General features: G+C 44.7%; 1 protein-coding gene across 3 annotated transcripts in view; it reads right to left on the reverse strand.

Moving 5' to 3' along the window:
- TMEM40 (transmembrane protein 40) overlaps window positions 1-26,349 on the reverse strand; it is an 82,159-nt gene that overhangs the window by 42,158 nt on the left and 13,652 nt on the right. For 2 of the 3 annotated variants that reach the window (XM_073592312.1, XM_073592311.1), the window contains 3 exons: window positions 11,038-11,095; window positions 5,017-5,156; window positions 756-906 (listed from right to left, as the gene is read on the reverse strand). In XM_073592312.1, the coding sequence (XP_073448413.1) occupies window positions 756-906; window positions 5,017-5,156; window positions 11,038-11,086 (340 nt within the window). In that variant the 5' untranslated portion in view covers window positions 11,087-11,095. Of the gene's footprint in view, window positions 1-755; window positions 907-5,016; window positions 5,157-11,037; window positions 11,096-26,349 lie in introns of those variants that run through there. The other variant, XM_073592310.1, reaches the window with a different exon arrangement.

Below are 26,349 nucleotides of genomic sequence, written 5' to 3' on the forward strand. Positions count from 1 at the left end.
CGCCCCTAAACAGCCTCCGCTGTTTGTTCAGTGTGAAAGCCCGAGGGCTTTCACACTGAAGCGGTGCGCAGGCAGGGCAGTGAAAAAAGTCCTGCAAACCGCTTTTTTGGAGCGGTGAAGGAGCGGTGTATTCACCGCTCCTAAACCGCTCCTGCCCATTGAAATCAATGGGACAGCGCGGCTGTACCGCGGTAATACCGCGGCTATAGCCGCGCTGTACGAGGGATTTTAACCCTTTTTCGGCCGCCAGCGGGGGTTAAAACAGCACCACTAGCGGCCGAATACAGCTACAAGAACGACGGTACAGCAGCGCTAAAAATAGCGCTGTTGTACCGCCGACGCCCCCACCGCCCCAGTGTGAAAGGGGCCTTAGCAACAAATCAGCCGTCACTCCACTGCAGCAACAGTTGAGAATATTTCTAAATGGATGCGATGCAAAGGGATACTGTACTTTGCACATGGTCATTCTGTTGTATTTAATTCTGGTTGTCACTAAATATCTTGTAATGGATAATAAAGCTATCAGGACTGTTCTGCTCCTTCTAGGTTGTCTCTCCCATGAGGCAACAATGGAAAGGGTCAGCACATCAAAAAAGGTCATTCAATGGAGGATGGACTCTGCTGGACTGTTAGCGATGAATATTGTTCCTGCAATACCAGGAATCTCACTTCTTTTTCTATATTCTGCACATTGGAAAGTAAATGGAAAATCCACACAGTATATTAAATACAGTAACTGAATCTAAAACAAATACCATTTTCTTGGCTGCTGGGAAGTTTTCCATAGGCAGTTTCATCATTTATGTGTAGTAACAGGTAAAACACCACCAATGCTCTTGAACCTTTCTCATCTGCACAAGTCAGCACATCCTCCCGTTTTCTGTGTAGATCACTCAACTCAAGAATCTACAATACAAAGAAAAAATTTAAGAAAGTACCATCACATAAAATGTAAAGCGTAACCCTAGGGAAGGAATAGAGACGTGGTCTTTTTTTTTACTGCTCTCTGTGTCCCTATAGGGGAGATTTACCTCCACTTTCTGCCAGAAAAAGATAAGAAATCTCTTCAGTGGGATCACAAACAAAAACAAAAATTAATTTTACGGATTTTTTATTTAGTGGGGAAAGCTAAAAACTTCTAAAAATGTTCTCATTGGCCCCTCTATTTCTTTTATGGGTGTAGAATGTAGGGTATATCTCTCTAAGGGGCTCATAAAATTCTGACAGAGATTCTACTTTTTTTTTTTTAAAGATGCTGATAGAGTCTATTAAAAAAATATTACTTGAATTATTGAATTGCTGCCTGTCCAAACATTCATTTATTGGTGACACATTCCCTTTATTGATCAATAAAGTTTTATTGACATTCTAGCCATACAAAGAACAAAACATATATAAAAAACAGAGCAACTGTTGCTGCAGAATGTAACAGTCATAATGGGGTATAGCATTTACAGGTAACTCAGATCATCAAACAAATTTTATTATTACACAAAGATAACCCGAGTAAATACAAAATGCAGTTTTTAAGTGATGGTTTCATTTAATAGGGCAAAAAAGCTGTCCAAACCTGCCTGGCTTTATGTGAAAAAGTAATTGCCCCCTAAACCTAATAACTGGTTGTGCCACCCTTGGCGGCAACAACTGCAATCAATCGTTTGCGATAACTGGCAGTGAGTCTTTCACGTTGCTGCGGAGCAATTTTGGCCCACTCTTCTTTGCAGAATTGTTTTAATTCAGTCTCATTGAAGGGTCTTCCAGCATGAACGGCCTGTGTAAGGTCATTAACCACTTCAGCCCCCGGAAGGTTTTACCCCCTTAATGACCAGAGCATTTTTTGCGATTCGGCACTGCGTCGCTTTAACTTACAATTGCACGGTCATGCGACGCTGTACTTAAACAAAAATTGATGTTCTTTTTTTCCCCACAAATAGAGCTTTCTTTTGGTGGTATTTGATCACCTCTGCGGTTTTTATTTTTTGCGCTATAAACAAAAAAAGAGTGACAATTTGGAAAAAAAAAACAATATTTTTTACTTTTTGCTATAATAAACATCCCACATTTATTTTTTTTTTAAACAAATTTCTATTTCAGTTTAGGCCAATATGTATTCTTCTACATATTTTTGGTAAAAAAACATTGCAATAAGCGTATATTGATTGGTTTGCGAAAAAATTATAGCGTCTACAAAATAGGGAATAGATTTATGGCATTTTTATTATTTTATTTTTTTACTAGTAATGGAGGTGATCTGCGATTTTTATCAGGACTTTTGACACTTTTGACACTTTTTTGGGACCATTGACATTTATACAACGATCAGAGCTAAAAATAGCCACTGATTACTGTGTAAATGTCACTGGCAGGGAAGGGGTTAACACTAGGGGGCGATCAAGGGGTTAACTGCCTGTGTATAAGGCAATCGCGGGCCGCTGGAGGACAACGAGTCCTCCTGACCCGCGGGCACACTCCCGAGGCGTCTAGAGGGAGCGAGCGCGTGCCGGCAGCAGGGCGCGGCCGCAACTGAGCCTGCGCGAGCGCCGTACAGCTACGGCGCTTCACGCCAGAGAGCCATTGTGCCGCCTTCAAACAACGGCGGCTGGTCTTAAAGTGGTTAAGCAGCATCTCAATTGAATTTAAGTCCTGGCTTTGATTAGGCCAGTCCAAAACCTAAATTTTGCTTTTTGTTTGAACCATTTGGAGGTGGACTTGCTGTTGTGTTTCGGATTATTGTCCTGCTGCATAACCCAAGTGCACTTGAGCTTGAGGTCATGAACATTCTCCTTTAGGATTTTCTGGTAGAGCTCAGAATTCATGGTTCCATCAATTATGGTAAGTCGTCCAGGTCCTGAAGCTGCAAAGCAGCCCCAGACCATTACGCTACCACCACCATGTCGTAATGTTACATCTGGCATAAAAACTCGGGTTATCTTTGTGTAATATTAATATTTGTTTAATGATCTGAATCATTTAAGTGTAAGAAATATGCAAAACAATAAAAAATCAGGAAGGTGTCAAATCCTTTTTCACATCACTGTAACTGTAATGTCTGCCCTCATGTTGTAAAGTGCTGCACAAATTGCCAGCATTATATAAATCCTGTATAATAATAATAATAATAATATACACATTTTGAGTAATGATACTTAACTTCTTTAGTAAATTGGCTTCTTGAAAACGAACCTAGACCAAGTCCATTTTATTGTAGGACCTCTGCTCTACGCTGTTGTGTTCCTAATTTAATCAAATTTTTATTGAATTTGAAGCTAGGTTGTAACCAGCCTTATCTCTGTGTGTTAATTCCTTCTGCATATGACTGTAAAGGAGGTTCTAGTAATTAGAGTGTGATAAATAATCTTTGAGTTATTTATGTGATATAACTAAGTTATCAGAGGTATGATTTGGAATACAATAAATATTTGGAGCACCTTTCCAGAGTATTCACATCTCCTGGACTTCGGCCTGGGAGGATGTGTGTTTAGAGTTGTGCTGGAGGCCCATAGACAACAGAAGTAGATATCTGGAGGGAGCTGGGCTAAAAGATGGCCACCTGAAAGTAGCACCTGTAAAGAATCTTCTTGCTGGAGAGTGTCTTCCAAGGAGCTAGATAGAAGCCACTGCTAGACACTCAATAAGCGTATATTGATTGGTTTGCGCAAAAGTTATAGCGTCTACAAAATACGGTATGGATTTATGGCATTTAAAAAAAAAAAAAAATGTATTTTTTTTTTTACTAGTAATAGCGGCGATCGCAATTTTTTTTCGTGACTGTGATATTATGGCGGACACATCGGACACTTTTGACACATTTTTGGGACCATTCACATTTATACAGCGATCAATGCTATAAAATTGCATTGATTACTGTATAAATGTGACAGGCAGTGAAGGGGTTAACCACTAGGGGGAGACGAGGGGTTAAATATGTTTCCTATGGAATGATTCTAACTATAGGGGGAGGGGACGTACAAGGGGAGGAGACCGATCAGTGTTCCGCTGTACTGGGAACACAGATCGTTCTCCTCTTAACTGACAGGACGTGGATCTGTGTGTTTACACACACAGATCCAAGGTCCGGCCCGGTTAACGGGCAATCACGGGTGCCCGGCGGACATCGCGGCCGCCGGGCACACGCACCGGGTCCCGAGCAATGCGGCGGGCGCGCGCGCACCCTCTAGGCGGCCGGGAAGCCCAGGCCATCATATGACGTCCACCCAGGATGGGAGATCCCATCTGTGGACGTCATTTGACAATAGCCAGGTAGGGAAGTGGTTAAAGCCCAGCCCCCCCACAGTTATAATCACTCCCAAGGACACACTTAACTCCTTCATCGCCCCCTAGTGGTTAACCCCTTTACTGCCAGTGTCATTTACACAGTAAGCAGTGCATTTTTATAGCACTGATCTCTGTATAAATGACAATGGTCCCAAAATAGTGTCAAAAGTGTCCAATGTGTCCACTATAATGTCGCAGTCCTGATAAAATCGCAGATCGCCGCCATTACTAATAAAAAAAAATTAAAAATAAAAATGCCATAAAACTATCCCCTATTTTGTAGACGCTATAACTTTTGCGCAAACCAATCAATATATGCTTATTGCGATTTTTTTTTACCAAAAATATGTAGAAGAATACACATTGGCCTAAACTGAGGGAAAAAAAATCATTTTTTATATATATTTTTGGGGGATATTTATTATAGCAAAAAGTAAAAAATAATGCGTTTTTTTCAAAATTGTCGCTCTTTTTTTGTTTATAGCACAAAAAATATAAACCACAGAGGTGATCAAATACCGCCAAAAGAAAGCTCTATTTGTGGGGAAAAGAAGGACGTCAATTTTGTTTGGGTGTAACGTCGCATGACCGTGCAATTGTCAGTTAAATTGACGCAGTGCCGAATTGCAAAAAGTGCTCTGGTCACGAAGGGGGTAAAATCTTCCGGAGCTGAAGCGGTTAAAGGCCTGCTACTTTCAGAAGATGTGTCCTATTTGTATAGTATAAGACTTGACAACTCACATTTTGGGCTTCCTTATCTTTCAGTATGGAGAGGGAAGGCATTTTGCAGATTGTCACAAAGATGTCAATGAAGGAAGAGCTGATGGCTGCATTTGTCTTGAGGTTCTCAAGGTCTTTAGTGAATGCATTGTGAAAGATGTCTGTAATAAACCATATTTTACATGAACACATAATGACAAATAAAAATACATTTTTAAAATACATGTAAACGTGTAAAAGCGTAAGTTGTGTCTAAGATCAGGCACCACAAGCAGTGGCAAAACTTAACACACCGGGGCCCCAAGTTCAATATTTAAGGTGAGGACCCTAAACTTCAGTCCTGTACCCACTGCTCCAGACCAAAAGAGGACCTGTACTGTAGTAGCTTTGGAGGCAAGCAGAGGACAAAGGACTATGCGTTACAGTAAAAACCTTATGTGCTGCAAAATCCTCCCCAGCCCCCCTTATATTTACTTGAGAGCAGTGGCTCTTGCCGCTGTCTCCCTCCTCCCTGGGCAGCTTGATAGCAGTGGGAGCCATTGGCTCCCACTGCTGTCAATCAAATGCTGTGCCTAGCGAGCGGGGGGTGGGGTCGAGCCGGCCGTTCTGTGTCAATAGACGCAGACAGGGTGGGAGGGCTGTCAGTGTGAGCTCAGTCCTTCTTTTCATCCATTCTTCTCTTCATTCATTTATGAAAAAGGGCCACAGTTTTAGTCTTCATTCATAAATTACAGTTATGTGTAAATTGTAAACAATAAATTTTTTAAACACAACTTTAGCCCCTAAATTAGCCTTAATGACTTTTTATTAATGCTTTATGTTTGTTTTGCTGTAGGTAAGTAAATGTTTTACATTTCTGTTCTTTTTGCAGTGGTGCATCAAAAAATATGCTTCATGGTAGAAACATAATCATAGTACCTTTATACATGTTGTAAAAGGGACACCTCAGAATATAATTTACAATTTTGATGAGTTAAAAACTCCTTTATGCCCCAGATAAAAAAAAAGATTTTGGTTATCATAATGCTTATAGAAATCTAGCTCTGTTTTATCAGGCTGCTAATGACTACATCACACTGGTGCATAGGCGTGCACCCCAGAGGTAAAACACACATGCATGTGTGTATAATATATATATATATATATATATATATCACACACACACACACACACGCATTATATTGTCAAAAGTATTGGGACGCACTTGAACTTTAATGGCACCCCAGTCTTAGTCTGTAGGGTTCAATATTGAGTTGGCCCACCCTTTGCAGCTATACAAGCTTCAACTCTTCTGGGAAGGCTGTCCACGAGGTTTAGGAGTGTGTCTATGGGAATGTTTGACCATTCTTCCAGAAGAGCATTTGTGAGGTCAGGCACTGATGTTGGACAGGGAGGTCTGGCTTGCAATCTCCACTCTAATTCATCCCAAAAGTGTTCTATTGGGTTGAGGTCAGGACTCTGTGCAGGTCAGTCAAGTTCCTCCACCCCAAACTCGCTCATTCATGTCTTTATGGACCTTGCTTTGTGCATTGGTTCAAATAATTTGGGGGAGGGGGGGATTATGGTGTGGGGTTGTTTTTCAGGGGTTGGGCTTGGCCCCTTAGTTCCAGTGAAGGGAACTCTAAAGGCGTCAGCATACCAGACATTTTGGACAATTTCATGCTCCCAACTTTGTGGGAACTTTTTGGGGAAAGCCCCTTCCTGTTCCAACATGACTGCGCACCAGTGCACAAAGCAAGGTCCATAAAGACATGGATGAGCTAGTTTGGGGTGGAGGAAAATTAACTTCAAGTGCAATAATTCACATTATAATAGTAACTAAAACATATAAAAATAAGTGTAACAATCCAAAAAATAAAACTTCCAAAATGCTATAATGGTGTGAACCTCCCAACTGAAAAGTTGTTACATAGTAGGTAAGGTTGAAAAAAGACACAAGTCCATCAAGTCCAACCTATGTGTGTGATTATATGTCAGTATTACATTGTATATCCCTGTATGTTGTGGTCATTCAGGTGCTTATCTAATAGTTTTTTGAAACTATCGATGCTCCCCGCTGATACCACCACCTGTGGAAGGAAATTCCACATCCTTGCCACTCTTAGTGTAGTAAAGAACCAGTAGTTTAAGGTTAAACCTCTTTTCTTCTAATTTTAATGATTGGCCACGTGTCTTGTTAAACTCCCTTCCGCAAAAAAGTTTTATCCCTATTGTGGGGTCACCAGTACGGTATTTATAAATTGAAATCATATCCTCTCTCAAGCGTCTCTTCTCCAGAGGGAATAAGTTTAGTGTTCGCAACCTTTCCTCATAACTAATATCCTCCAGACCCTTTATTAGCTTTGTTGCCCTTCTTTGTACTCGCTCCATTTCCAGTACATCCTTCCTGAGGACTGGTGCCCAGAACTGGACAGCATACTTCAGGTGCGGCCAGACCAGAGTCTTGTAGAGCGGGAGAATTATTGTTTTATCTCTGGAGTTGATCCCCTATTTAATGCATGCCAATATTCTGTTTGCTTTGTTAGTAGCAGCTTGGCATTGCATGCCATTGCTGAGCCTATCATCTACTAGGACCCCCAGGTCCTTTTCCATCCTAGATTCCCCCAGAGGTTCTCCCCCCAGTTTATAGATTGGAATCATATTTTTGCCACCCAAATGCATTATTTTACATTTTTCTACATTAAACCTTTGCCATGTAGTTGCCCACCCCATTAATTTGTTCAGATCTTTTTGCAAGGTTTCCACATCCTGCGGAGAAGTTATTGCCCTGTTTAGCTTAGTATCATCCGCAAATACAGAAATTGAACTGTTTTCCCCATCCTCCAGGTTGTTTATGAACAAAATAAATAGGATTTGTCCCAGCACAGAACCCTGGGGAACCCCACTACCCACCCCTGACCATTCCGAGTACTCCCCATTTATCACCACCCTCTGAACTCGCCCTTGTAGCCAGTTTTCAATCCATGATGTACTCACCCTATGGTTCATGCCAACGGACCTTATTTTGTACAGTAAACGTTTATGGGGAACTGTGTCAAATGCTTTTGCAAAATCCAGATACACCACGTCTACGGGCCTTCCTTTATCTAGATGGCAACTCACCTCCTCATAGAAGGTTAATAGATTGGTTTGTCAATTCTTCATGAATCCATGTTGATTACTGCTAATGATACTGTTCTCATTACTAAAATGTTGTATATAGTCCCTTATCATCCCCTTCAAGAGCTTGCATACTATTGATGTTAGGCTAACTGGTCTGTAATTCCCAGGGATGTATTTTGATTGTTGCACTTGAAGTTAATTTGTATTGCAATTACCTGTAGAGGGTTCCACCATTCTTGTTAAGTTATTGATTAGTAAGTTAGCACTGTACTTTTTTTGTGGTGTGGGGACACATAACAGTGCTTAGCAGCAGGCCTTTTACTGACACTTTTTTTTTTTTTACCTCCAGTAGTTTATTGTAAATAGTAGTGTGGTAATTACCTATTATACTAAAGACTGGCATGTGGCATTAATAAACATTAACAGATTTCAGTTGTGCCCCACCAGCCCCCCCATGAACAATGTGTCTGGCTACAGAGTTCATCTCCCCATCCCTGCACTCGGTGCACTGATGGGCAGCACTGATTGGCAGCACTGATAGGCAGCATGATGGGTACTGATTGGCACTGATAGGCAGCACTGATTGGCACTGATAGGCAGCACTGATTGGCATTGATAGGCTGAACTGATTGGCAGCACTGATTGGTAGCATTGATGGGCAGTAATTGTCAGCACTGATGGGCACTGATAGGTGGCACTATGGGCGTCACTGATTGCCACTGATAAGTGGCACTGACTTGTAGCACTGATAGGTGGCATTAATAGTTGGCACTGATTGGCACTGTAGGCAGCACTGTTTGGCACTGATAGGCAGAACTGATTGGCACTGATGGGCAGCACTGATTGGCACTGATGGGCAGCACTGATTGGCACTTATTGGCAGCATTGTTTGGCACTGATGGGCAGCACTGATTGGCACTGATAGGCAGCACTAATTGGCACTGATAGTGGCACTGATTGGCAGCACTGATGGTCAGCATTGATTGGCACTGATAGCGGCACCGATTGGCAGCACTGATTGGCGAATACTGATTGGCACTGATAGTGGCACTAATAGGCACTGATTGGCAGCATTGATTGGCACTGGTAGGCAGCACTGGTTGGCACTGATAGGCACTAATTGGCAGCATTGATTGGCACTGATGGGAACTGATAGCAGCATTGATGGGCACTGATTGGCAGCATTGATTGGCACTGATGGGCAGCACTGATTGGCACTGATAGTGGGACTGATTTAAACCAATTGGCAGCATTGTTTGGCACTGATTGGCACTGATAGCGGCACTAATTGGCAGTATTCATTGGCACTGATTGCAGCACTGATGGTCACTGATGGACACTGATTGCGGCACTGATTGCGGCACAGATTGGCAGCATTGATGGGCAGCACTGATAGCGGCACTGACAGAGGAGATCATGAGGCGATATCATGGGGCGAGAGCCGCTCAGTGAAGCTGTCAGCTAATGTAACTGCACGCAGGGAGAAGATCAGTTGTCACAACTCTGTGGTGATGTCGGGGGTGGGCGGGACCGAGCAGCTATTAAACATCAACCAATGATTGGGCTGCTTAAGAAAGGGGGCGGAGCTACATATATGTAGCGGCCCTCCCAGACCCTATCCCATTGGCTGGTGTGTGTTGTCCTTTCGGTCCCGCCCACCCGACATCACAGCGAAGTTGTGACAGCTGGTCTCTCTTTCTTTGCAAGCCGTTACATTAGCTGAAAGTTTCACACACTGAGCGACTCTCGCCTCACGATCTTCTGAATGTTTCACAGGCAGCGTGGGCTACACACTGCCTGGATGTAACATTTCAGAGCAGATCGAGAGAGACAGCTCCAGGTGATTAGGGTGTGCCCAGGCACATCTCGTGCGCACGCCTATGCACTGGTGTAACTGGTTCACACTGGTTTAACCATGTTGCAACAACTCCCCACATTCCCCCAGTTGTCCATGGGTCCAAAGATATTAAAGTGATTGCAAACCTTGTAAAACAACCCATTCAGTTTAAAATCGAAATGAAAGGCAAAACATTTTTGTATAGATAAAAAAAATACATTATAAATACCTTTTTTCCCTTTTGCTCACATGCTTTTGCTCACATTCCCTCTGTTCTCAGCTGCATAAGAGCTGGGGGAGGGGAAGCAGCAGCACACTGAGCTTCATAGTGAATGGCTGTGCAGTGGAGGCGTGCCAGGACAAGTCTGATCATTGGAGGAGAGTACACTGAGTTCACAGCATAGCTAGAGAACTGACCACTCTGTGCTCTCCTGCTTAGTGTGGTCCGTTTTTAATAGGAAAGCAGAGGGACTGGTAGGAACATCAGGGATTTTACATAAAGGAAGCAACACAAAGAGAACAGGATACTTTCTCATAAAAGTACATGCAGGCAAATATCAGGCATATGAATTGTCGGGGTAACAAACGCTTTAATCCTAGAATTGGTGGACAGCAGCAGTCATTTCAGTACTTTTTGCTAGAGAAGGCAAAAGCACTGTGCAGGCACTGTACATATGGATGTTTAATCTACTCTGAACTCAGCTGGGGTAAGTACTGTAGTATCTACATTTTGAGTGCCAGAGGACCTTGTCCCACAACTGCATTTACCCACCGTCTTCCAAAATAAGAGGCTTCTTTGGCAAACATGATAGCAGGCATGGTTTTGTGTTTGATCTTAGGAATATTACGTTATATAAGGTTTATATTTGTAGCATTAAAGTACAGTATATGTAAAGATAAAAATCTTTTTAAGTTATAAATAGAGTAGGGAAGGATTTAAACACCAACAAAAACTTGACAAAAGTTCTAACCCTTCCCTACTCTATCCTAAATGAAAATAAAGGAAATGAATTTACATATATGGGGGTCACAGGAAAGTCATAGCAGAGGTTCATAGCTGTACTTCCCTCTAGATTAACAGTAGCACACTTTGGTTGTTTTACCTTGTTCCTCTTGGGTCAGGTCAGGAACTGAGAACTTCTTAGAACTCATAGTTAATTGCTGCAGCAACAACAGAAAAACATATATTAACATATATATTCATATTACAAAGATGGCAATGATGGCATATTCAATAATCTTGAAAGTGTTCGGAAAAGTTATGGAACTGGAAATGTGTATACAGCAAAATATCAGCTTTTGATGCACATATATGCACTAACCAAAATACACTGTTACAATAGCCAAGTCCAGGTTGATGAGCAGGGCCGATCCTAGGGTCACAGACGCCTGGGTGCAGAAATATTTCTGGTGCCCCCACGTGGGCGTGGTCATCTTACCAACTCCTCCCCTTTACAAATGTTTCTATGGCAACGACTCAAACACAGATATGCTCCCCTAAGAACTCTTAGTTACCCTGGGATCCTCCCATGATCTTTTAACAATAAAGAAAATACAGGAAGAGCGTACACTAATGAGACTTGGAAGGGAGTCTCTCTGATGCACCCAGTGAGGGCTTCTGTTAGAGAATCTGTTAGAAAGAGCCCCCAGACATAGTACAGGAGATGGTCAGAGACTGCATACATAGTACAGGAGATGGCCAGACTGCAGACATAATACAGACGATGGTCAGAGACTGCAGACATGGCACAGGAGATGGTCAGAGACTGCAGACATACTACAGGAGATGGTCAGAGATGGCAGACATAATACAGGAGATGGTCAGAGACTGCAGACGTAATAAAAGAGATGGTCAGAGACTGCGGACATAATACAAGAGATGGTCAGAGACTGCAGACATGATACAAGAGATGATCAGAGACTGCAGACATGTTACAAGAGATGGTCAGAGACTGCAGACATACTACAGGAGACGGTCAGAGACTGGAGATATAATACAGGAGATGGTCAGAGACTGCAGACATAGTACAGGAGATGGTCAGAGACTGGAAATATAATACAGGAGATGGTCAGAGACTGCAGACATAGTACAGGAGATGGTCAGAGACTGCAGACATGTTACAAGAGATGGTCAGAGACTGCAGACATGTTACAAGAGATGGTCAAAGACTACAGACATGTTACAAGAGATGGTCAGAGACTGCAGACATAGTACAGGAGATGGTCAGAGACTGCAGACATGATACAAGAGATGGTCAGACTGCAGACATGTTACAAGAGATGGTCAGAGACTGCAGACATACTACAGGAGATGGTCAGAGACTGCAGACATGTTACAAGAGATGGTCAGAGACTGCAGACATGTTACAAGAGATGGTCAGAGACTGCAGACATGTTACAAGAGATGGTCAGAGACTGCAGACATGTTACAAGAGATGGTCAGAGACTGCAGACATGTTACAAGAGATGGTCAGAGAATGCAGACATATTACAGGAGATGGTCAGAGACTGGAGGTATAAAACAGGAGATGGTCAGAGACTGCAGATATAGTACAGGAGATGGTCAGAGACTGGAGATATAATATAGGAGACAGTCAGAGACTGCAGACATACTACAGGGAACCTTCAGAGACTGAAGACACACTACAGGTGATGGTCAGAGACTGCAGACATACTACAGAAGACGGTCAGAGACTGCAGACATAGTACAGGAGACGGTCAGAGACTGCAGACATACTACAGGAGACAGTCAGAGACTGCAGACATACTACAGGAGACGGTCAGAGACTGCAGACATGGTACAGAAGATGGTCAGAGAATGCAGACATACTACAGGAAATGGTCAGAGACTGCAGACATAATACAAGAGATGGTCAGAGACTGCAGACATGTTACAAGAGATGTTCAGAGACTGCAGACATGTTACAAGAGATGGTAAGAGACTGCAGACATAGTACAGGAGATGGTCAGAGACTGCAGACATGATACAAGAGATGGTCAGAGACTGCAGACATGTTATAAGAGATGGTCAGAGACTGCAGTTCCTATGGACGTTAGTAAATAATGGCCGGTCGGCCCTCTCACCTGACCCAGCGATACAGCAACAACGGTTCCTCTGATGAGGAGTCAGCTCACTCTGAATTGCCCGTGGCGACTCCGCTGGGTAGAGCCAAGATCTGTATTCTGGCAATGACTCCATTCCTTTCTCCACCAGGGATGGCCCAGGCTGTGTGGCTTTCCCTCATGTGGCGCAGGGCAGCGGGGTTCTCTCTCTGATGGTGTTGCCTCAGCACTGACCTCTCCCTCTGGAGTCCTGGGTGTACTTCCCTGAAAGCTTTCCCGGGCTCCTGTCTCTCGCTCTCCCATTCAGCTGAGCATGCTGTGTGGGCTGCAGTTTCTGTGTTACAGTGGGGCTGCCAGTCCTTGGGACTACATGTCCTACAATCCTCTTCTTTGGTCCTTTTTTTTTTCTTCCCTGGCCGATATGAAGGCGGGGGAAGAAATATAGTGCGCCGCTCACTAGTACAGCAGCGCACACGAGGAGGAGAGGGAGAGGGGAAACAAGAGCAGTGGCGTCACTAGGGTTGGTGTCACCCAGTGCGGTAAAACATGGTATCACACCCTCCACCAACTATAGTCGCCCCTCAGTACAGACCCCCCTCCACTAAGTATAGACCCCCCTCCGTCAGTGCAGGCTCCCCACTAAGTATAAACCCCTCCCTCAGTATAGACCCCCCCAGGACAAATCACCCCCCTACATTAGTATAGACCCCCCAGGACAAACCACCCCCCACATTAGTACAGACCCCCAGGACAAATCACCCCCCCTTCATTAGTTTAGACCCCCCAGGACAAACCACCTCCCCTACATTAGTACAGACCCCTCCTCCATTAGGCTAATTAAAAACACCCGGGCGGCAGCTGGAGAGGAGAGGACGGTGTGCAGCCGCGCCGCCCGGGTGTAGAATAGAGCAGGCAGGAGTTACACACAGGAGGAGAAGTGGAACACGTCGGGGTCGGGCTCGGACCGCCCCATCGTAACGTCACTGCGCGGCCGCGGCTGGTCTCTCTCTGCACACAGAGACAGCCGCTCCGGTCTCCAGCTGTTTCGCTCTCCTCCTCTGACAGGAGGAGGGAGGGGGGATGGGCACAGCAGTGGCGGTGGCGGTGACCGGTGGAGAGAGCTGCCTATGGACAAGGAGAGGAGAAAGAGGAGGGAGGGGAGCACTCTGGCGCTTCAGCGCCCCCACCTCTGTGGCGCCCGGGTGCACTGCACCCTGTGCACCCCGGCCAGGATCAGCCCTGTTGATGAGCACAGTGCCCAAAGTGGACACTCTGCATAGCAAACAAAACAAAACAAAAAAACAGGGCTATTCAGAAGCCACCCTTTTCAAACTGTAACCGTCTCAAAGTCCCCACAGACTCTAATCTTCTGCTAACATGTGCAAATCTCCCTGGTCCATAACAACAATAACTCTTATCTTGTGAGGATTTCTACTGTCACAAGGCCTTGTATTTTTTTAGGTTAGAGCTCCAAAAGTCCAGCTGAACACCTGGGGCCCCTGAAACATAGGGCCCAGGTCACCTGATGCAAGATCCATCAGGTCCATTTTTCCCTGCTCGGATTGGGACTTCTTTCCATAACCATCACTACTCCTGCTCAACCAGGTTTACACTCTGTACCTTACATTTAGAGTCCTGTCCACCAGCATCAGTGTAGCCTATTGTACCCATCCAGCCACCTGCAACCCAACCATGCTCAGGTCCTCCTTACCTGCTTCCACCCTATTTATTCATCCTCTTAAAATAACACACCTTCAGCTTCTTTTACTTAGTATTAAAATAACATAACTTCAAGGCAATAGTGGAATAAATAATTGCACATCTACTTACAGTCCAAGAATTCCATCGTCCATATTCCTCAAAGGTCAGTGCTGGTGATCTGGCATCTCAAGGCCCAATACCATAATATACATTGCATAATGAGAATTAATATAAGTACAGCAACCAAAAGTAGAAATATGTAAGTACCATCAATCAATAACTTGGTGCAGCAGCATACAGCAAATATAAAATATTCATAACATTAATCCATTAAATGTAGTACACGGGAACACTGGGCCACTTTCCAGTCCAGGGATGTGAAAGTCTGACATGAGAGTGTAAACAATCCTTTCCAGGTCGCACTAGGAAGATTTTGTCCATTAATATGATGGAATAAGAAAACACTGCACTCTAACAGCAAAGATAAAATATATGTGAGCCAGCAGCTGCATACATTGTGACAAACAATAACTGGTAAATGGGAGAAAAATGCAGCGCTAAGAAGTAATAGGAAGTTAGGGTGTAGTGAAACAATTAAGTAAGAGATGCTGTACTGAACAGTAAAGCATATGTGCAAAAACCATAAGTGAAATGAAATGAACAAACACAGTATAAAGTGTCCACATATGGTAAATGGATGATTCCAAACTCAAATTATTAAGAGGAACTGGTATGGACCAAAAAATGATGTGAAACTAGAAAATAAAGTCAATGGTGCACGGTGTGGATCTGTGACTGTGAGTCAACAACGGGGTACAGAACTTCCGTAGCTGTAAACCAACATCTCGATATGGGGCATCAGAATGAAAACATCAGGAAGTAAGATAAGATGGGTACACTTACCAGATGACGTGGACTCCACTGTCATATGACATGGAGTCAATGGTGCATGGAGCCAAACCTAGGCTGGAAAACGATATCCGGAACGGTGGAACCTCTGTCTCACTTCTCGACTTCTCTGGTGGGGTGAGGAAACATCAGGAAGGGCCGCCAACTGGATATCAGCCAATAGACCTCAAGGATGTGTTCCAAGGAGAAGCCGGGGACAGATTTGATCCAGACCCCGTGATGGAAGTAGGGCTACTGGAAGGCAGTTTCTTGCATCGGGATAATATGCAAATAAAAAATAAAAAGCTTCTGCATAGTGCAGGTAAACCAGGGATTTTTATTTCTAAAAATACCATACAAAAAATGGATAAAAGTGATCACAATTAAAATAAAATCTAAGCAGCGTAAGGAAGGGGAGATCGCCCCTTCCTTACGCTGCTTAGACAGAGGTTCCACCGTTCCGGATATCGTTTTCCAGCCTAGGTTTGGCTCCATGCACCATTGACTCCATGTCATATGACAGTGAAGTCCACGTCATCTGGTAAGAGTACCCATCTTATCTTACTTCCTGATGTTTTCATTCTGATGCCCCATATCGAGATGTTGGTTTACAGTTACGGAAGTTCTGTACCCCGTTGTTGACTCACAGTCACAGATCCACACCGTGCACCATTGACTTTATTTTCTAGTTTCACATCCTTTTTTGGTCCATACCAGTTCCTCTTAATAATTTGAGTTTGGAATCATCCATTTACCATATGTGGACACTTTATACTGTGTTTGTTCATTTCATTTCACTTATGGTTTTTGCACATATGCTTTACTGTTCAGTACAGCATCTCTTACTTAATTGTTTCACTACACCCTAACTTCCTATTACTTCTTAGCGCTGCATTTTTTTCCCATTTACCATTAATATGATGGCCCAGGCTTTGCTTATGAAAGACTCTTGAATCTAAGATCCAACTCTTTGGCAGTCTTATCGATCTCATGTCTTCCAGTACCTGCAGATGCTCCAATATACATAGTACATTGGTTGTAATTGTCCTGTCTTTTCTGATCAATCACTTGAAAAAGTCCTTCAAGCATGTAAGGAAACAGGTACCCACAATCATGGACAAGTCTGTACAAATACCTTTGGGCTGCAAGAGGCAGGTGAGTTGTCTGCCACAACCCTCTCCAGGCGATAAGTTGTTGTGGATTTCTTTGGAAGTACAGGTACAGCTATCTGTCCACAGTTAGTCAGTGAGTCCTAATTTAAACAGTGGGAAAAGAAAATGCCACTCCAGATGAGTGATGGAACCAGGTAAGCTGGGGAATGGACTCCTCCCAAGGATGCTGGCCTCAGCTCGCCGGCCGTGCAATGGGATAAAAGGGAATAGATGGCTGCACACCGAGGTAGTTATGAATCTCTTTATTGTAAAATCCATAACATGAATGGCACCACAGGACAGGAAAGCAGGTACAGGTAGACGCGTTTCACACAGCGACGCTGTGCTTATTCATACATATATTGCATAACAGACATCCCAACCTGCAAAAACTCATTTCAGGGAGGTGGGCGTAGCTTAAACCGTGCTACATATTGGGCGTGGCTTAAATGGGGCGTGGTTTAATAGAGTCTTAGATGACTTACAGTGCAGAATGTAGTAATGTTAAATAGGGAATATACAGTGTATGTAGGTGGGGAGTATGTGCAGGAGAGGAGTGTAGAGTGTACAGCGGTGAGTAGTATGTGCAGGATGGTGTCAGTAGGTCAGTGGACGTTGTCTGTAGTTCTTTATTTATTTATTTTTTTTTTTTTTACAATTGTATTTTTTAAATTATTTTACAATTTACTTTTTTAGTTTTTGTTTTTCACAGTGATTGGGGGTGGGGGGGGGGGTGGACAGTGTCAGTAGAGCAGCATGTCAGTAGTTTTTTGTTTTTATTATTTTCTCTATTTTTTACAATGTTGTTGTTTATTATTTTCATTATTTTCTTCATTTTTTAAAATATTTTTTTCACAGTGCTTCTGGAGAAGGGGTAGAGAGTATGTGGCGGTGATAGTGTCAGTAGGGCAGTGGATGGTGTCAGTAGTTTTTATTTTTACATATTGTTTTTGTACAATTTAATTTTGTATTTAATTTTTGTTCACAATGCTTTTTGGGGGGAGGGGGTTGGGTCAGTGGACAGTGTTGGTAGGGCAGGGGGGGTGGTGTCAGTAGTTTTTTATTTTATATTTTTTTTATAATTACATTTTTTATAATTTTTGTTTACAATTTCATTTTTTAAAAATATTGTTTGCATTTTTTTTTAAATCAACCCTGTTGGGGGGGGGGCTTTGGTCAGATATCAGGGGTCTAAACAGACCCCTGACATCTCCTCTTTGAGACAGGGAAAGGGACTGAGGACGTTGATTCCCCAATTCCTATCCCAGCATTGAAGCTGAATGGACAGAGGACAGCGGCTCCTGTCCATTCGTAAACTGAGCAGAGTAAACACACAGGTTATTCTGTTCAGTTTTCACAGGACACGATCTCCCTCACTGTGTCCAATTCAGAAAAGGCAGGGGCCGGTAAATGACCGGTCCATTCCTCCGCTCACCATCCTGACAGATCCCCACAGCCGGCGGGAGAGAAGAGGAGGAAAGCCAGCTGCGGGGGACAAGTGGGGGCGGAGAAGTAGGAGGACAGGGAGCTGGAGAAGAAAAGGAGGGTGAAGGACACGGAGGGGGGCTGGAGGAGGAGGATACAGGTAATAGTCGGGGATGATCAGTGCAGCAGGAGGGACAGCTGTGATTACCTATCTCCCTGTAAAGCTTTTTAGCAGACAGCCACGGAGGGGAGAGAAGGAGAAGCGCATGTCAGCTATACAGGGAGATCGGTGTTCACTGCTGTCCCTCCTGCTGCACCGATCATCCCTGATTTTGAACCAGGGGACAATCCAGGATCAGCCCCGCAGCCGGGATATCGGGCACTTGCGGGTGTCCGGGAGCCGCCCCCAAAATGCGGGAGGCTCCCGTACCTCGTGGCAGACCTGGGATCTCTTGAATAGTGCAGCATCACTGTGTGAAACGCTCCTGTACCTGCTTTCCTGTCCTGTGGTGCCATTCATGTTACGGATTTTACAATAAAGAGATTCATCACTACCTCGGTGTGCAGCTATCTATTCTTTTTAGACCTAATTCCAAGACATATATTGCAGTATAGGAGATCAGGCACAGAAACCAAGTGTATGCTAAAACTGTCTCAGTTTATTGAATTATTGACAGTTTTTATAAAAGGTGCAAGTTATGCAGTTTGGTATTTAGTCAGTTGTTGCTGATGATAATTTTAGGAGACTTCTGGACTTTCCACTATTTCTGATTATCCTTATTTATACTTTTATGATTCAGTGCCCCAAGACTTGCCACTAATTCTTTGTGGTCACGAGTTTTGACACTCCGATGTTTCAATTGCATGTGTGCATTAAACATAAAGAGCAGTAAAAGCAAGGGTTTTGTCAGAGGCCATTTTATAATAATTATAAAATAATCAGTAATAATTTTAACTGTAAATCTTGCCACCACACAGTTAGGTGTTGGGTGCCCGTATCAGAGCTACAGGACAGGCCATAAGATCACTGGCCACAGCACCCAAGCTATCAGAATCCATTCTCTAACTGCAATCTCACTGGAGTAGCCATTGCAGGGGAAGCAATAAAATAGGCCTACGAATTCCGGACCTCTGGCCAAGGGCTCAGTGTCCATTTAAAAATATTTCCTCTGCTATAAAATCTCCTCCAAAGCATAAAAAGTCTGTTTCTGCTACCTCCTTTGCACTAGTCACTCATCTGGAAGTAACAAATACAGCTCTGCTTCTTCATTATTGCAATTCCCGAGTGCAGGAGGCTCAATGAGTTCCTTGGTACCCTCTGCAGAGGTGGACTGGAGGTGGACTGGAGGTCTTCCTTGTTGTCCCCTGACTTGACCATAGCTACAGAAGGGGAATCAGGCATTGACGCCTCCAGACCTGGGGACCCCATCAGCTCTAGAGTGACTGGTTTAGTAGACACCTCCAACAGGGTCTCTTCCCATGATGTCCCTTGCTCCACAGAGATTCAGAGGTCCTGGGGCTCATCTTTCTCCAGATGTAGTGTAAATAGGAAAGCATGACAATGTCCATACCTCACCCACTGACTGGGATATACACGGGGTTACACGATTACAGTCAGAACATAGTGGTACAAGGAAATCTGTCATTCCTTTGATTGCACAAAGTAAAGCCTTATTACAGGTGCAAACTTTAGTCCAGTATTTAGCACCATGCCCAGGCCAGTCTTCCACAGCAGCCCTACTATCTTGATTTTTAGAAACAGCACATGTCCATTTGCTAGAGCTCTCTCATGAGTGAAAGTGCCAACTCCAGGCCACTCTATATGTAGAGTCGCCTCTTTTTCCGGGTTCTAATGCCTAATTGAGGCTTTGGGCAACTTCTAGAATTTCCTCAGACACTTCAGGAACTTCTGCTAGAGGCACACAGAGGTACAGGAATATTTAGGGACCACACGCTCTTCATATCATAACTGCCCCTAGGCCCACATAGACTGAAGCCGTCTGCTAACATATGTACAGATGGTAGGATGGAAACCTTCTGTTACACCATCCCCCTGGTCTAACATTGACCCATACCTGGGCTGGAGTACTCATATCAAAAGGCCTTGTATTGGGAGCGTGGCCGGCCAGAGCCTAAGATGGATGCTGTAATTTGAGGCTCTGAGCATTGGAACGGGCACAGGCGGCTATGAGCACCAATACGTGGCACAGCGACACAGGGAAAGATCCCTAAACTATCCCCCTACTTAGCGACGGTATGGCAGCAAAACAAAAAGAAAGACTGCCTCAAAAACTCACAGCATTCATGTTTCAGCCCGAGGACCAGTGGGGACAAGATGGCGCCGGCGCCGCGGCTCTGTCAGTCAGCGCGAAATGACTCAATAGAGATGGCGAATGTCACTACAGACACCTGTGACTCCCCTCCTGGCACTCCGATCACTGGTAGCCCGGCCAAAGCGAGAATGCGGATGGATTCTCCAGCCTCTGTCATACCTGAGGTGAGCCAACTATCCCTTTCTCCTGGGCCCCATAGTGCACAATCAGATTCTATAGCAATGTTGCCGACCACTAACCAGCCTGTCATGGACACAACACTTAAGGAGATGTTAATATCCCTGAGAAAGACACTACAATCAGATATGCAGCAGTTCAGACAGAATGTCACATCCCTGGGAGACAGAATGTCTCATGTGGAAACTCAAAGGGGTGCATGTGCGTCTACAGTGAATGAACTTATCGATGCCCAAGCTGATCATAATGATGAGCATAACTGGATTAAAGATAAAGAGGCGGACCTCGAAGATAGGTCCCGCAGGAATAACATCAAAATATGGGGAATATCTGAGGAAATACAGACCCAAGACCTAACCCCGTATGCCCGCAGCCTAATCAAAGCTATGCTACCAGAGCTCAAAAATATGGAATTGGTCATTGACCGCATGTACAGACTTCCAAAGCCCTCACACCTTATCCATGTTATCCTGTGTATACACTTTCATGTCAAAAACCAATTCATGCAAAAAGCTCGCCCTTTGGGATCCCTACCCAATTCCTACTCCCACCTGCAAATATACGCTGACCTATCACAGCACACTCTGCTGAAACACAGACAAGTGAATAATATTACCAAAACCTTGCGTAACCACAAAATCCCATATCAGTGGGTCAACCCAGCAAAGCTCTTGGTCACCTTCCAAGGCTCCAAACAAGTCATAGCATCCATCCAAGAGGGCCTACAACGCCTACACACAGGGAATCATTCCAGAACCTGCACTACACAGCACTGCCCCATCAGAAAGGAGAATTCCACCTGCTAGCCACCCATTGCCGCAATGCACCAGCTACAAATCGAGACCGCGCTGAATTCAAATCGTGGATGCTGTAAGCTATACTGCCCCCCCCCCGATGCCATATAGCCCTCGGCTGTATAAGAACTCTTTACCCTGCTGTCTTTCCTGCGCACGTAAGTGCTTGTTGTTTTTCAGGAAGTTATCAACACTGTTTGATTATATTACCTCCGCAACCACCATCGCAAATGTTCAAAGCATATCCTTTGTTATCTGTTTTTTTTTTTGGTACGTTGCTTTCAAACGCATCACTTCACAATCTACCACCAACAGCTACCAATGAATCCACCTAATTACTCAACGAAGTCTACCTCCTCAAGTACCAAAGTACTTCCGACACTCAAAAACTTTTGCACTATGACTATCAAGCTACTAACCATCAACACCAAGGAGCTTAACCACCCCGCCAAAAGATTCTCCCTCTTGAAACTAGCCCTGTCAACCCAGTGTAACATTATATGTGCACAGGAAATGCACTTTCACACAAGCCACCAACCCGCCTGTTAGCGGTTTAACACACCATCTCTTTCCAGCTAATTTCTAGCATCTCTGACGAAAATGTCTGCTATCTCATACTTATCTGTAAACTGAATGACTCCCTTATCACTGTTGTGAATGTTTATGCCCCCAACATACATCAGATACGCTTCTTAAGGAAACTGTACAAGAAAACTGCTAGAATCTGTCAAGGATCTATCATCTGGTGCGAGGACTTCAATCTCACTACAGATCCACAATTAGATACCTCAAACCCACCTACAAGGGGGAAACCAAGCCTAAGCCCTCTCCTACGAGATTTCCAGTTATATGATGTTTGGCGTTGCCGACACGCCAAAGAATGTGACTTCACCTTCTTTTCCACTTGCCACAATTCCTACTCCCGCATCAACCTTTTTCTTACAGACCAATGGCTCCTGCAAAAAATCTCCACCTCGACCATCATGACCACTACATGGTCTGACCATGCTCCCATCTGCATCACCATAGAGGACTGCCCGAATTCTAACTCTGGCTTCATGTGGAGAATGAACTCTCATCTGCTTCAATCAATTTCTTATGCCAAAATACTTCAAGAGCATCTGGAAGAATTCTTTACCATCAATACCGACTCTGTGGGCTGCGCATAAAGCATACCTGCGTGGGGTATTTATTAAACTAGGTGCTAGGGCGAAGAGAGAGCAGCACATTGAAAAAACTTACCACTGAAATCCAGAACTCTGACCCCTAAATAAACTATGCCCCCGGCCAGATCTTAAAACTAAATTGGGCCGATTACGCCAAGAACTTATAACACTACTACTTGCCAAATTTAAAAAACAGCAGGAATGCTAAAAAATTACCTTCTACACCTCAGGGAACAAAGAGGGCAAACTCCTATCCCATCTGACCAAGGGCCACCGCCTTTAATCTCATATTCCCTATCTATTCCACCCAACCTCCAAAGAGCGTTTAACCAATCCACAAGCGATAGCCGATGCGTTCAGCTCCTACTACAGTTCCCTCTATAATCTTAAAGAGGATCCCTCTCTATTCCAACCTACCCCTGCCGATATCCAATCATTTGTTGACGCAATTAAACTACCCAGTCTAACAGCAAACCAACTGGAAAATCTTAACAAATCTTTCAGTTGTATAGAAATAAGCACAGCTATCAAATAAATCCCTGGGCTCGACTATGTTATCTAAACCGTTCCAGATCACCGACACCAGGCAGGGGTGTCCTCTATCCCCTCTAATCTTCAACCTAATCATGGAGCTGCAGGCAGAGAGTGTGCAATCTAACCAAGACATATTTGGCTTCCACATGGGCTCTAGCAAGCATAAAATCAAGTTATTTGCTGACGATGTAATCCTCATGCTATCAAAACCAGCTTCCTCCCTGGCTTCGGTACAAGTACTCTCTGAATTTCGTAAAGTGTCCAATTATAAAGCAAATGCCACCAAATCCTCTATTCTAGACTTGGGTATACAGCCTCCACTCAAAAGTTCCTTGCAAAGTGACTATCCTTATGTGTGGTGTACAGGACGCCGTGGCTGGGTCCTGGAAGGACGCTATGTTTCCCCTCTGTTTGGACTGTGGTCCCTTTAAGGGAATAAAAAGGGTTAACTCACCTGTCACAGGAAGGGAGTTTAAAACAAGACAGGAAGTTGTAGATGAGGGTGGAGGAGTGTAGAGGAGAATGTGGATGGTGTTTTTGTGTGCAGCAACAAAAGTGAACACCAGTGTCCTGCCTGGAAGCCTCCTGGCAGGGGAAGCTACCTGCAACAGAAACCAAGGACTGTTTAACTGCAATAGCAGTTCTGGACTTTGCAAGTTGGTGAGACTGAAATCTCTTTCTTTTGTTTTTGCTGCTGTAAAGCTATTTAAGTTCAATAAACCTCCTTTTGAGTGAAAAGCCTGTGTCCTGCGATCTAGCTGGTTCCCCGAACTTACAAGTAGTGCTCCAATGCGGGCAGGACAGAGTAACAGGCGTTTTTTTTTTTTTTTGGATTTGGCTTAAGCTGACATTTAAAAGGGACAGTACAGTGGATTTATGTCCTGCGTTAAAGCTGCCCAAAACCTGAAAGCTAAAGCAATGGAGGAGCTAATTAAACAGCTGTCCCTGGCTAATATGCAAGCGCAGACTCGCCATGAGGAAGCTAATCAGCAACCCAGCTGGAGGTACAACAAATGCACCACAAAGAGGCGCTGGCTCTGCAGCAAGAAAATACTCGCCTGTTGGTGGCCCAGTTGGCAGCCCAGAAAGCGACCCAGCAAGGGGTTATGCAGGCTCAGGTGACTGCCTTAAAAGAAGCAGTGCAGCAGCTTTCTCAGGGCCGTGAACAAGCGGCTGTTGCCCCTGGCAACCAGGTGACTGTGAGGGCAAGCCATTTTTTGCAGAACTTGTCCCTGAGTGATGATGTAGAGGCATTTCTTGCTACATTTGAGAGGCAGAAAGAGAAGGGTGGCCTCAGGACCAGTGGGCTGGCCTAATTGCTCCTTTCCTAACCGGAGATCCTCAAAAAGCCTACTTCGACCTGCCACCGGATAACGCTAAAGACTATGAAAAACTAAAGGCAGAAATACTGGCTCATTCGGGGGTGATTACGGGCGTTCGGGCCCAACGAGTGCACCAATGGAAGTATCGTCCAGAACGGTCTCAAATGTATGACCTGGTGCAACTGGTAAAAAAATGGCTGCAGCCCGAAGTGTTGTCTGGCCCCCAAATTGTGGAGCGTGTCGTGCTGGACTGATACCTAAGGTCACTGCCAGATGACCTTCAACGGTGGGTCAGCCATGGAGACCCCAAAACAGTGAACCTACTTGTCGAGATGGTGGAACGATATACAGTGGTGGAGGATCTGCTTGGCCCTACCAAGCGCCAAGGGCCCAGTCTGCCACGGCCTATTCTATCAACTGCCGCCCTTCGAAAGGACGTCCCCCGGAGCCCTGGAACCAACACCCTGGAAGGTCAAGAGTCACTCTCGGTACCTCCTCAGCGATCTGTTCCTGTTCGGAGAGGAGGGGATGTACAATGTTAGCGATGTCATTCCTGGGGCCATACACGGGCCCACTGCAAGAGGAGCCCATGGAATGCGGGGTTCTTTGGAGGGGGTCTTTTTATGCCCATAAAGCATGTACAACACATCTTGACCTTGGAGAAGAGAAATTTGAGTGTGAAGTCCAAGTGAACCACCTCCCTGCCCGGGCTTTGCTGGACTCCGGAAGTATGGTAACCCTGGTTCATCCTAGAGTCATTGGGAAGATCGGTCCGGTAAGCAAAACTTTACGGGTTGTGTGCATTCACGGGGACACTAGAGAGAACCCTCTCATCTCTGTGTCCATCTCCACAGCATGTGGCACTGGTACTCAAGAGGTGGGGGTGGTAAAGAACTTGGTACATGATGTTATCATAGGACGAGACTGTCCATTATTTGCAAAACTGTGGGGACAAGGAGAACTACATGAATGGTCCAGAGACTGGGGAGAAAGTAGTCCCTCTCCTCTGTTCCTGCTGTTGAGAGGAATAACCCTGAAATACCAAATGTTCTTAATGTGGATCCAGTTAATGAAAATGCTAATGATTTGGTTAATGGTGATAAAAGTAGTGCTGATACTGTGAAGGATGTCAAAATGTGTGGTTCACAGACCTACCTGAACACTGAGGGGGGGTGACCTTCCCCACTTCAGGTAATGCTGGGGGAAGAGGATGAGGAAGTGGTCGCTACCCCTGCCCTGCCGGATTTGGGTGTTCCCCAGGGGGCATTTGGTACTGCCCAGATGCAGGACCCAACTTTGGCCCGTGCATGGGAACAGGTTGTAGTAGTAAATGGGGTTCCCCAAGAGCCAGGTGCAAATGAGTGGTGGCCAAACTTTGCAATATGTAATGAATTGCTTTATCGGATTACCATAGTGAGAGAAAATGTGGTAGAACAATTATTGGTACCCCAACAGTATAGACGCAAGGTCCTGGACCTGGCCCATGACGATGTTTTAGGGGGACACCTGGGAGTTGAAAAGACGGAGGCACGGATCACTGACCGGCTTTACTAGCCAGGTCTGAAAGCAGAGGTAAGGAAATACTGTACCTCTTGTCCCACCTGTCAGTTGACCGCTCCGGTGACCCACTTCCGGAGCCCTTTGGTCCCTCTGCCCATAATTGAGGTCCCCTTCGAGAGGATAGCCATGGATATAGTGGGTCCTTTGGTAAAGTCGGCTCGAGGTCACTCCTACATACTGGTGATCCTCGACTATGCCACTCGATATCCTGAGGCGCTACCCCTGCGGAATACCTCCTATAAGGCTATTGCCCGGGAATTATTCCAGTTGTTTGCACGGACTGGTTTTCCCAAGGAAATAC

Source organism: Aquarana catesbeiana, linkage group LG07, assembly GCF_042186555.1.
Source record: "Aquarana catesbeiana isolate 2022-GZ linkage group LG07, ASM4218655v1, whole genome shotgun sequence".
Lineage (NCBI taxonomy): Eukaryota > Metazoa > Chordata > Amphibia > Anura > Ranidae > Aquarana > Aquarana catesbeiana.